The 12,887-nt window shown below is 41.9% G+C and overlaps 1 protein-coding gene across 4 annotated transcripts in view; it reads right to left on the bottom strand.

The window, feature by feature from the left end:
* The window catches only part of MICU2 (mitochondrial calcium uptake 2), a 108,811-nt gene extending 97,584 nt beyond the window's left edge, over window positions 1-11,227 (bottom strand). For all 4 annotated transcript variants that reach the window (XM_036018419.1, XM_036018418.1, XM_036018417.1 and 1 more), the window contains exon 1: window positions 10,985-11,227. In XM_036018419.1, the coding sequence (XP_035874312.1) occupies window positions 10,985-11,212 (228 nt within the window). In that variant the 5' untranslated portion in view covers window positions 11,213-11,227. The remainder of the gene's footprint in view (window positions 1-10,984) is intronic.
* Window positions 11,228-12,887: the final 1,660 nt, after the last annotated feature.

Raw genomic sequence — 12,887 nt, forward strand, 5'->3', positions numbered from 1 at the left:
ATTGTTGGATGTGGTTTGCCAATGTTTTGTTGAGGATTTTAGCGCCTATATTCATCAGTGATATTGGCCTGAAGTTTTCTTTCTTTGTTGTGTCTTTCGTTTTGGGGTTAGGATGATGCTGGCTGGCTTCATAAAAAAAATCTGAGAGTCTTCCATCATTTTGGATATTTTGGAATGCTCTGTGAAGGATAGGGGTTAGCTCTCCCTTAAATGCTTTGTACAATTCTCCTGTAAAGCCATCTGGTCCACGGCTTTTGTGTGTTGGGAGTTTTTTGATTACTGCTTCAATTTCATCTGCTGTTATTGGTCTGTTGAGGCTTTCTGCTTCTTCTTCATTGAGTTTTGGAAGATTATATTTTTCTAGAAATTTGTCCATTTCACCTAGGTTTTCAAATTCCTTGGCATACAATTCTTTGTAGTAATTCCTTACAATCTTTTGTATTTCTGTGGTATTTGTTGTAATCTGTCCTCTTTCATTTCTGATTGTGTTTATATGGGTCCTCTCTCTTTTTTTCTTGATGAGCCTGCTTAAAGGCTTGTCGATTTTGTTTATCTTTTCAAAGAACAAGCTCCTGGAATTCATTGATCCTCAGAACTGTGCTTTTAGTCTCTATGTCATTTAATTCTGCTCTGATCTTGGTTATATCCTTCCTTGTACTTGTTCTGGGCTGTCTTTGTTGTTCTTCCAATTCTTGTAGGTGTAGGCTTAGGTCGTTTGTTTGAATTGTTTCTATCTTTTTTAGGTAGGCCTGTATCACTATGAACTTCCCTCTCAGGATTGCCTTTGCTATGTCCCATAAGTTTTGGGTTGTTGTGAATTCATTTTTGTTTCCAGAAATTTTTTGATTTCTTCCTTAATTTCATTCTTGACCCATTCATTGTTTAATAGCGTGCTATTCAGTCTCCATGATTTTGAGTGTTTTGGGCTTTTTCCTTTGGGGTTGGTTTCTAGCTTCAGTCCTTTGTGGTCAGAGAAAATGCTTGGTATGATTTCAATTTTCTTGAATTTTTTGAGACTTGTTTTGTGACCTATCATGTGGTCTATCCTTGAAAATGTTATGTGTGCATTTGACAAGAATGTGTATTTAGCTTCTTTGGGATGAAGGGCTCTATATATATCAGTTAAGTTTATTTCATCTAGGGCATTGTTCAATGCCACAATATCTTTGGTGGTATTTTGTTTGGAAGATCTGTCCATTTTTGACAGTGGGGTGTTGAAATCCCCTGATATAATTGTGTTGCTGTCCATATCTTTCTTGAAGTCCTCTAAGATTTTCTTTATGTATTTGGGTGCTCCTATGTTGGGTGCATATTTGTTTACAATGTTTATGTCTTCTTGGTGGATTCTTCCCTTGAGTATTATGAGGTGACCATCTGGGTCTCTCTTTATGGCCCTTTTTTTAAAGTCTATTTTGTCTGATACAGTACTGCTACTCTGGCTTTCTTTTCCTGTCCATTTGCTTGGAAAATATGTTTCCAGCCCTTTACTTTCAGTCTGTGCAGGTCTCTTGTCCTGAGGTGGGTCTCTTATAGGCAGTATATGTGTCAGTCATGCTTTCTTATCCATTCAGGTATTCTTTGTCTTTTGATCGGAACATTTAATCCACTTACATTTAAGGTTGTTATTGATAGGTACTTATTCATTGCCATTTTTGTGTCTGTGTTCCTCTCTCTTTTCCTTCCTTACCTTAAAGCAGTCCCTTCAGCATCACTTGCAGAGCTGGTTTGGTAGAGGTGTATTCTTTTAGACTTCTTTTGTCTAGGAGGCTCCTTATTTGGCATTCTATCTTGATTGAGAGCCTTGCTGGGTAAAGTAGCCTCAGTTGCAGGCCTCTGGTTTTCATTAGTTGGAATATTTCTTGCCATTCTCTTCTGGCTTCGAGCGTTTCCATTAAGTCAGCTGCTAAGCTTATTGGGGCTCCCTTGTATGTTACTTCCTGTTTCTCCTTTGCTGCCTTTAAGATTCTCTTTTTGTCTTGCAATTTTGCCATTTTAATTATGATGTGTCTTGAAGTGAGCCTCTTCGGGTTCCTCTTGATTGGACTCTCTGTGTTTTCTGGATTTGTGTGGCTTTTTCTCTCATCAGATTAGGAATGTTTTCCATGATTAGATTTTCAAATAGATTTTCTATCCCTTGCTTTTCTCCTTCTCCTTCTGGTATCCTTATTATATGGATATCATTACATTTCATATTGTCTTTCATTTAGGATGTGAGGTTGATCTGGCTGCGACATCTGTCACCCCATTGATCGCCAGGGTTGATTAGGCTGATCTGGCTGGCTAGGCGGATGTCCCCTTCCTCCCTCAACGATCCACGTGCATCCCTCCCGAAGGTGCGCGCTCGGTCGAAGAGGACGACCTTCCCAACTAGAGGAGTGGACCAGTCTTCGGCCAAGGGTATAGGAGTAGCTGCGCTCCCCTGCCAGAACCTCCAAACAAGCTCTCATATTGTCTTTCATTTATGTTAACCCTGTTCATTCTTTCTGAGCCCCTTTTCCTGTTCTTGCTATTTCTGTTTTTTTTTTTTTTTTTTTTCTGCTTTATTCTCCAGCTCAGTCTTCTGATCTTCTGCTTCATCAATCCTGCTTTTGATTCCTTCTACTGTGTTCTTCAGTTCAGAAATTGTATTCATTTCCTCTTGGCACTTGTCGATAGTTTCTATTTCCTTTTTCATGTTGATATAGTTTGCAGTTAGTTCACTGTGGTTTCCCTGTAGTTTCTGGTAATTCACTGTGAGCTCATTGAGCTTCCTGATAACCATTGTTTTGAACTCAATATCTGAGAGTTGACTTGCCTCTATTTCACTTAACATTCTTTCTGAGGCTTCCTCCTTTCCTTTCATTTGGGGATTGTTTGTTTGTCTTTCCATTGTTTGTGAAACTCTTCTTGTTAGCCTCAGTTTCTTAAATTGATCTGTTCTGGCTCCATGGGTTTATGGTGTGAACTTTTTTGGTAGAATACCTGTGAGCTTCAGTGGTGCAGTCTCCTTGATCTCCTGAGCTCACTGGTCTTGGGCTGTCATTTAAGTTGGCTCTGTGTTTGTTTTTGGGATGATTGTTGTTGGGTCATTTTTTGGTGGGTCCTTCCCACCAGCTGGTTAAATGAGGGTCACTCTGTCCATCATGTCTTGTATTTTGCTGTGCTGGTTAGTGCAGGTTGTGTTGAAGTTCTTTCTTCTGTGTGTACAAGGTTTTGAGGATTCTTTCTTGTTCTTGTTCTGTTATTTGTACTGAGTAGTTTCTGCACTATTTAGTTGTATTTCCAGATACTTCCTGGATTGAGGTTAGTGTCGCTTCCATTCTTTCCTTCACGTCCTCTGTTGGTCATTCCTTTATTGTTGGATTTCCTCTTCCAGCAGGTATCCTGGTGTTCACAGCTTCCACCTACTCTTTTTTGTGATCAGTTGGAGGGGGAAGGCAAAATGGTTTAAGACAGCAGGAGAGTATTCTATGATATTTCCAGTAGCAGCCGGTGGAGAAGAGATATGAGATCTTTTGGTTATGTATAGTGTTAATTGCGATATTTCACCCAATTAGCCAAATTTTAGAAAGGATGGAGAGAAGATAAGAGTCTTATTGGGGAGGTAAGGGTTGTGCGTTGGATGTATAAGGCAGAGAGGTTGTGGGAAGTCAGATTCTGAGGTGGGGTGAGAGTAAAGGATAGTAAATAGGTGCAGTGTGTGAGAGAATAGAGTTAACCACTACAGTAATAGAGTTCAGGAAACTGTGAAGTGGGCTAAGATCTGGGAGGGGTGTTGTGTAGTATTTACAATTGTATGGAACAACTAGTATTTACAATAATATTAGAACAACAATCATATGACAGAATGTATGTGATCTGGATAACAAGAATAGGGAGTATATAGGACCTTGAGTCCTATAGGTCCTTGTGTGCTCATGGGACAGAAGTGAAGTGAAGGACAGTAAATTAGCAATACACTATGAAAGAGAGAATAGGGGACAGGTGTCAAACAATACAATACAACCAGCCAAGCGAAGAAGCGTAAACAGAAAGAAGAGGAATACTAAAATACTGTTAAAATATAAGATGTAGCTCTGGCTGGCATAGCTCAGTGGATTGAGCTCGGGCTGCGAACCAAAGTTTCGCAGGTTCAATTCCCAGTCATGGCACATACCTGGGTTGCAGGCCACGGCCTCCAGTAACTGTACATTGATGTTTCTCTCTCTCTCTTTCTCCCTCCCTTCCCTCTCTAAAAATAAATAAATAAAATCTTAAAAAATATATAAGATGTAAGAATAATGAAGAAATAATAATACAAATATGCAATAAGTTGCAGGTTCTCTGTAATAGCAAAGTGAAATTTGTCTGTCTCAGCTGTTGGGATGCCCCCTCTTTGGGTCCAACTTTGGTGTTTTCACAGTTCCAGGTTTTTTTGTCTGACTTGTGGGTATTTAAAAATAAAAAAAAAACAGAAGAAGGAAGGAAGAAAAGGTAAAATTGGAAAGAAACGGGGAAGGGATAAAACAAGAAAGAAGGAGAGAGAGGAAAAAGGGATTGAGAGGTTAAAAAAGTAAAAATTAAAAAATAAAAAATGACTTAAAAAAATAAAGCCTCTTTGTGGTTTCAAACTGGGCACACTGGTTTTTCTGGTCTTGCTGGCTGCGGCCAGCTGAGGGGGTTTTCTCCCTTCCCAATCAGCACTCAGTCAGCCTCCCCACTGGCTAGCTGGGCACTCTCCCCAGAGCTAGCCTGGCGCCTCTCCACGGGGCCCTGGGTGCGGCATCCAGGACTTTCTCAGAGCACACTTTCTGCTGTGGGCTGGGGCCTCTTGCAGGTTGTGGGCACATGTGCTTGGTCAGGCTGTCTCTGGCCCCATGGGTTGGGGCGCATACCCTTCCCAGTGCTATGGGGGCACGCAGGACCTCCCGAGTCCCCTTGGAAGTGCTGCACAGCTGGGTGGAGAGGCAGCCAGAGTGATTTCTGCAGGAGAATTCCCCAAATAGTGTTTCTTTTTCCCCTTTTCCTTTTGAGAAATTCCTCCTACTCAAGCCTGCTGCTCCATACAGCGGTCTGTCCTCTCCCACAGTCCAATTCTCCAGCCAGATGGGGGACTATTGGGGTCAGATCCCATCAGGGTGAGACTCTCAACTCTCCCGAGCTGATGTCCACAGACTCCGTGGGTGCTCATAGCCCTTGTGTGTTTGCCACTTAGTCTTTACTCCCCTCTCTGCGACTTCAAGCAACCAGGTCACTCCCCATGCCGCTCAAACCTTGTTTGGTCGAGGAGGAAGCAGTTGACCGAGCTCTCCCAAGGGTCCTATGGCAGACACGGCGGGTGCCAGGCCTGGGACTGCAGCTTCCCTGGTCCCTGCACTAGTCCCCGGGACCTTATTGTCCTGAAGCAGTCTCCTTACCATCTGGTTTCTCAATGTCTGCTACAATTTTGGTCTCCTATTTTTCATATGTGCTGGGGTACTGTTGGCTGTTTACTGTGTCCCTCTGCAGATTGGCTAGGTTTTTCTCCTGTGTGTATGGGGAAGTGGAATCTGCTCCCTCCTACCTCGCCATCTTCCTCTCCCCTCTCATTTTCTTTTTTTTTATATTCAGTAGTTGTTAGTTGTGAGTTTGTTGTCATTTTACCATTCATGGTTTTGAACTTCTTTTTCTTAGATAAGTTCTTTTAACATTTCTTATAATACAGGCTTGGTGATTATGAATTCCCCTCACTTGTCCTTATCTGGGAAGCACTTCATCTGCCCTTCCACTCTAAATGATAGCTTTGCTGGATAGAGTATTCTTGGATGTAGGTCCTTGCCTTTCATGACTTGGAATGCCTCTTTCCAGCCTCTTCTTGCCTGCAAGGTTTCTTTTGAGAAATGAGCTAATAATCTTATGAGAAATCCTTTGTAGGTAACTGTCTCCTTTTCTTTTGCTGCTTTTAAGAGTCTCTCCTTCTCTTTAATCTTGAGTAATGTAATTATGATGTGCCTTGGTGTGTGCTTCCTTGGATCTAACTTCTTTGGGACTCTCTGAGCTCCTGGAGTTCCTACAAGTGTATTTGCTTTGTTAGATTGGGGAAGTTCTCCTTCATTATTTTTTCAAGTAAGTTTTCAATGTCTTGCTGTTTTTCTTTTCCTTCTGGCACCCCTATGATTTAGTTGTTGGAATGTTTAAAGTTGTCCCAGGGTTTCCTAAGCCTCTCCTCATTTTTCTGAATTCTTGTTTCTTCATTCTGTTCCAGCTGAATGTGTATTTCTTCCTTTTGTTCCAAATTGTTGATTTGAGTCCTATTCCCTTCCCTTCACTGTTGGTTCCTTGTCTATTTTTATTTCACTTTGTATAGCCTTCAGTTCTTCCTTTATGTTGCAGCCATACTCAGTAATTTCTGTGAGCAACCTCATTATCAGTGCTTTGAAGTCTGCATCTAACAGGTTGCCTATATCCTTGTCCCTTGGTTCTATTTCTGAAGATCTGATCTGTTGTTTAATTTGGGCCATATGTCCGTCTCAGCACTCCTGTTTCATTGTAAGGGGTGGAGCCTTAGATATTTCCCAGTGCAGGGCAACACACTTTACTTTGTTGTGGTGCTGTATGTGGAAGAGGGGTCAGAGAAGGAACAATGCTGCTTGCTGGAGTCACTTTCAGTCACTTTTCCCACTACCCACAAGTAAATTGTGCCCTTTCAGGTGTGGCCCTGGTGCTGATTCCTGGGTGGGTGGGCCTGTGTGCATTCTAGGACCCCGTGGGTTCCCCCCAATGGACTCTCCTGTGAGGCTGGAAGTTTCTTCTACCACTACATCCCCCACTGGTTTTTACAGACAGGTTTTTGAGGCCTTCTTTTCCCATGCTGGAACCCTGGGTTGCATGGTCTGTATCGCTCCCCAGATGTACCTCTTGGTTTATCTCCATGCGAATATGGGGCTGCCTGGTCCACCAGCTGCTGACTCACCCACCCAGTCTGCCAGCTGCCACTTTGCTGCAAGTCCTCTCCATCCTGGCTGCTTGTCTCCACCCCTCCTATCAGTCTGGTTGAATGTTTCTTCAATTCCTTGGTTGTTGGACTTCCATACAGTTTGATTTTCTGGCTGTTCTGGACTTCCATACAGTTCAATTTTCTGGCAGTTCTGGTTTTTTTTTGTGTGTGTGTGTTTAAATTGGTTATCTTTCTTTTGGCTCTTTGAGAAAGCAAAGCTTATTTATCTATGCCTGCATTTTGGCCAGAAACCTGCAGTAGCATCTTTCTAAGCCATTTAAAATCCTTTCAGTATCAAGGTCAGCAGAAATAAACACACTTAAATACAGTTAAAAAAAAAGTGACAACATTAAAGTCAGTGTGGGAGAAAGGATGTCTACTCTGGTCTCCCTAGAAACTGCTTTTCTAGGTATCTTCTTCTCTCTTTCCCGTATTTGTCTAACATTTCAGAGATTATTACTGACCATATCCTAGGTGAGTTACCAGTCATTTTGTTACCTATGTTGAAAACTCTCCTCTTAGATCAACTGATCAATCAATTGATCGATTGTTGGCTGCAGCCCCTCTCTTCCTCCTCCCTCTTTGCCAAGGGTGAGGGAAATGGGCACGTGTATCCAAAACACAACTTTTGGGACACTGGTTACATACAGGTACATGGAGCATCCACATAAACATGATGATCACGAATTGAAACTTTTTGAATAAAACCAGAGTCTATGAGTTCAGATATAAATGAATGAATAAATACATACATAGTAGAGAAGAGAAAGCCCCACAAAGCCTCAACGTACTGCCCTCTAAAATACTTACTAATTAATGAGTATCAAACACAAATGAACTTTACAGTGGAGAGACCTGGCAGATACCATCTTATTAAATGATAAAAGTTAACATTGTCAGTGGAAATCTGCATCATGTGCCTTCAAACCTCAAGCATTAAAGAGAATACAGCATGACTCTAGTGTTACTCCTAACAAAAATGCCTAAATCATGAGGAAACACCAGCCAAATCTAAATGAAGAGACATTGCGAAAAGTAACAAGCCACTACTCACGGACCAGTGAAAATGCTTTAGAACCGCAAATATGCATAAGAACATAAGATGGACTGAAGCTTAGAGGAAAGGCACACTAATTATAAATGGAATTTAGTCATTTTAAAAGTTCTTTTTAAGATTTTATATGTTTTTTAAAGAGAGGGAGAGACATGGAATGGTTGCCTCTTGCACGGCCTTAACCAGGGACTTTGCCCACAACCCAGGCACGTGCCCTGACCAGGTATTGAACCAGTGACTTACAAGCTGGTGCTCAACCCACTGAACCACATCAGCTAGAGCTAAATTTAGTCATTTTAAACACAGCTTTGGCTGGGCACTTTATCTATATTTGTAATATAGTAATACATGTAATTCTTTATGAATTAAATAACCCTGATATGGTGGCAGGCTTAAAAAGCACTCTAATTTCAAAGAGGTGATACTGAGATACCTGTAACAACTATAATATAGTATGAAAATATCTAAGATTTCTATTAATGACAAAGTTGGTTAGTTAATACTACTGTAGCTTGTTGCCTACATTCATAATTGAAGAAAATGTTAAATATACGTCAATGAAAAAATGTACTCTTTTTCTGAGTTTATAGATCCCTGAGTTCTATGCCTGAATTCTCTGGGACTCATGAGGGTTAAGAACCCCTAAAATGGCTCCTTGTTGTTCTCAGATAAACATTTCTGTCATATGGCTTAAGTGGAACTTCATGATCTGACTGCTTGCCACCAGTCATCCTCTGTCTTGACCCTCATTATTTTATAGCTCACATTCAACTGAGTAAAACCCTTACCTGCAGACTTCTGCAATGCTATTGCTTGCAACATTCCTCCCATACTTTTTGCCTGGCAAACTCCCAATCATGTGACAAATGTAAGTTCCCATCAGTGCTTCAGGAAACCAAGACTGTGCTGGATGTACTTCTACTGCTCCTATATCACCCACACTTACTACCCTGTCACAGAACACTGTGTGCAAATTGCACCCCCTCATGAAACTGGAAGCACTTTAACTGTTTCTCACCACTATTTGCATGCTGTGTGGCACAGAGTAGGTACTTCAGTAATTGTGGAAGAAAGGGAAAAAAAAGAAGGAAAATTCCTAATGGCTGTTTCTTGACTTTGAATTCTGCCAAGAATTTCTGACTAACTCTCTAAATGCAAGGTATTTGTCACAATGGGAACCAGTTAATAGTGATTAATATAATATCACTATTTTTGTTGGAAAAATCACTTAGTGTGATGATTGAAAATGAAGGACGTTATTGCTATTACTATAAATCCGTATGAGGAAAGTTTTATTACCTTGCAATACTAAGTAAAAAACCCTACATTTCTGCATAAAATAAAATTATACCAGGAGATTGTACACATCTATAGTGATTCTCGACTATGCACATGATTGGTGCACTGGTCCACGATTGGTCCAGAATGGTGTTGGTGGTGGCAGTGGTGGAGGGACTACAGAACTCTTCCCAGAAAGTGTTACCAAAATTGATGAAATAGAGGACGAGTTTTTAAACTGTATGTCTCTCAATCTCTGTTGTACTCAGCTACTGCTGCTGAGAGGAATGTGTGGTCATCTTCAAAGTTCACTATGGTGGTCACAGAATGAGAACCACTGTTTTAAATTTGTCCAACAGCAGATCTCAAGCAACACTGTGTCAATTGATCTGGTAAAAAGAACCCCTGATAAAAAAATGTTTTCTGTATTCCTTTAGGCAGGCTGAAGAACGGGAGGGAGCTAGAGAAAATTCAAACTACCACAACGGCATGAAGTTTTTAATGCCATGTTAGGAATTGAAAACATAAACAGGTTGGAAGTGGGCCAAAAAACCCCACAAAAAACGCAATGAGACAAATGAACCAAAATCAGACTACAAATTGCTGAAGGGGTAAAATAAGGAAGTCTTGTTCTGAGGACAGGGGTGGATCCACTCTGACTAGAAAGTGTGTCTGAGTAGTGACAGGTCAGAGTGTAACTACAGAGGACTCTGAATGACTAAATTCTAGGCAGATCAAAGCGCTAATGGTTTCCTTTGGGAAAATTAACCTAAGCATCCTAAACAGGATGAATTAAAGGGTTGAGAATACAGGTAGAGAAACCAATGATGAATAATAAACTGCTTGACACATATTAACTAACAAATTAAACACTAGAAGATAGAGCCTGCCACATGTGATCAGAAATGGTGTAAGGATGCAGGAAAGTCATTGCACATTTTACCTCTGTGGCATCTTAATTTAATACAAGTAAAGAATACCATTTGTCAATAATTTTAATTCACAAGGCCTGCTTTCCTCTCTTTGGTTGTATCTGACTGTCCCTGGAGTTTTCATGAGAAAGATCTAATGTAAATCAAACGAACAGAAAAATAATGAAATACTACTTTTAATTTTAAAAAGCCCACACAAAAACCTGTTTAAATTAAAAAGTCCATAAAATATTTAAAAAGTAGTTTTTCAAATTTCCAAATATTGTACGTAACCATTTCATATTAATCTAGGAAACTTAATCTTTACCGTTAACACAGGGAAGTTTTAGAAATGTCTTTTACTTAATACACACGGTCCAATGAGGCATTAAAGTTTATGATAGCGTACTATTTCTTTACCGTTGATCATAAAACCTGGAAATTATCGGCCGGTTAATTTTTATGGTTGACATTTTTACGATTAAATAAAAGTCATCTATTAGGACAACCTCCCCAAACTGGTCGTACAAGCTTGGTATGTGGTTTGGTATGTCTGGGTGGGGCAACTGGACAAAACGACCTTCGGCCCTGAGAACCCCTTCGTTCACAGGAAGGAAGGACCCGGCACTAAGCAAAAGGGACAAATTCAGTGCGGTACTAAGGCACGCCCACTACCCTCACCACCGAATTTGTAACGCTCGCTCGCGGCACTTCCCAGAGCTGCCCGCACCTTACCCCACCTCCCCAGGTCCCCAGCCCCGTCTTCTGAGGAGCTCGGTGGCGCCCGGGAAAAGGGCCCCTCCCTACCTGCGCCTGGACAGTGAGTCTGCCCTGCGGTGCCGCCCCATTAACGCGACCGTGGTACAAAGCCACTCCCGCTCCTGCCAGCGCCAAGCTGGCCACTGACGCCGCCACGGATCCAGAGGCCCGCACAGTTTGCAAGCCCGCAGTCACTCCACGCAGCAGCCTACTACCCCCAGCCGCTAGCCGAGAGACCCAGGCAGCCGCTGCCGCTGCCGCTGCCGCCGCCGCCATCTTTGCGGAAGCGGCCTCGACTCATCACGCGAGAACCCCTTATCCGTGGGTCTCGCGCGGCTTCCGTACTGTCTCGAGGGCGTGATCCTTGCGAGCGCAGCGGCAGACTAGGGGCCACCGGGTGGGGGTGGGTACGGAGGAACTGCTTTCAGCTGCAGAGGTTCGATGGAAGTGGAAAAGGCCAGGACAGCCAGACAAGACTGCAGTAAAAGGCTAGACGGATCCCTGTGGTGGAGGAAGTGCCCTGGAGGATGTGTCCCCTGTCTGTAAGCGAGGTATCGCCTGTTGGTCACTGAGGGATCCGGGTTGCGGGTTCCGCCCCGCAAAAGAAGCGGCAAAATTATCTGATAGTAATTGTGATCAGCTGTGCGGTTCGCCTCCGGTTCGCCTCCAACAGGCGCATTTTAACAGTGAACTCATCCCTGAAAAGTTTGGGTCGCAGAGCCCAGTTTTCTGCATATTCCCAAGTACATTTGCTCTCGATGCTGCAAGCTTACCTGTATTAACGGTTTCTTAAGCTGTCCTGTTATTCAGAAGTCTGCAGATACTTTCGCACAGGCCATTTAAAATACCGTGGATCAAGCTATCCGGCCTGTAGTGAGCACCCTTGATATTTTTCTACTTGACTCACTTAAGTAGCTAAGTTAGCTTGTTTAAATTCGATTTTTTAAATTGTGGTAAAATACACATAACATGGAATTTACCATCCTAACCAATTTCACGTCTAAGGTTCAGGGGTATTAAGTACTTTCACACTCATGTGCAACCATCACACCATCCATATCCAGAACTTTCATCTTGCAAAAACCTAGTAAAGTTAAAAAAATTCAGTGTATGGTCACATTCTTTAAAAAATATTGCTGTTTTTCAATTACAGTTATATTCAATATTATTTTGTGTTAGTTTGAGGTGTGCAACATAGTTAGACAATCATATACTTTACAAAGTGGTCCCCCTATATTTCAACTACCCACCATACATAGCCTGGCACCATATATAGTTAATGGAATATTATTGACGGTCTTGCCTATCCCCTGTTTTGTAACTGCCAATTTGTATTTCTTAATCCCTTCATCTCTCTCACCTAACTCCCCAATCCCCCTCCCACCTGGTGACCATCAGTTTGTTCTATGTATCTACCTATCCTCATGTTCTTGATTGCTCTTTTGTGTGTGTGTGTGTGTTTTTTTTGCCAAATTATATCCTGTCCCAGCCAACTCATTTAGATGAAGTAAATTCTTAAAAACTCTCAGACAAAGCCACTCTCTTTATTTCATGCAATCACTATTTATTGAAGGTTGAATTTAGATTCTGTCCTGATAAGGTGTTTGATGGTATCTATTATACCATCTGGGGCCAAGTCAGATGCAGGAGCACCTCTACCCAATATCCCCGTCATCATCAGGGACCCAGATATTTTCCCCAGTATGAGTTGGAACATTACCTCAGTCCTGGTTGTTCCATTGGTCATAAGAAACGATTTCACTGAGGCAGATAATGGCTTTATTTTGTTGCCTCTGACCCTCCACCCTTTGGTATTTACTTTTCAGTATCAGTCTACTTCAGAAACTTTGTTCAGCTTCTGAAGTGTCCCTGGCCATTAGAAACTTTATTAGAGCATGCAGAAACAGAGCCAAAGTCAAAGGTGCCAAGAGTCCTGACCTTGTCCTGGCTG

The sequence above is a fragment of the Phyllostomus discolor genome, chromosome 2 (genome assembly GCF_004126475.2).
Source record: "Phyllostomus discolor isolate MPI-MPIP mPhyDis1 chromosome 2, mPhyDis1.pri.v3, whole genome shotgun sequence".
NCBI lineage: Eukaryota > Metazoa > Chordata > Mammalia > Chiroptera > Phyllostomidae > Phyllostomus > Phyllostomus discolor.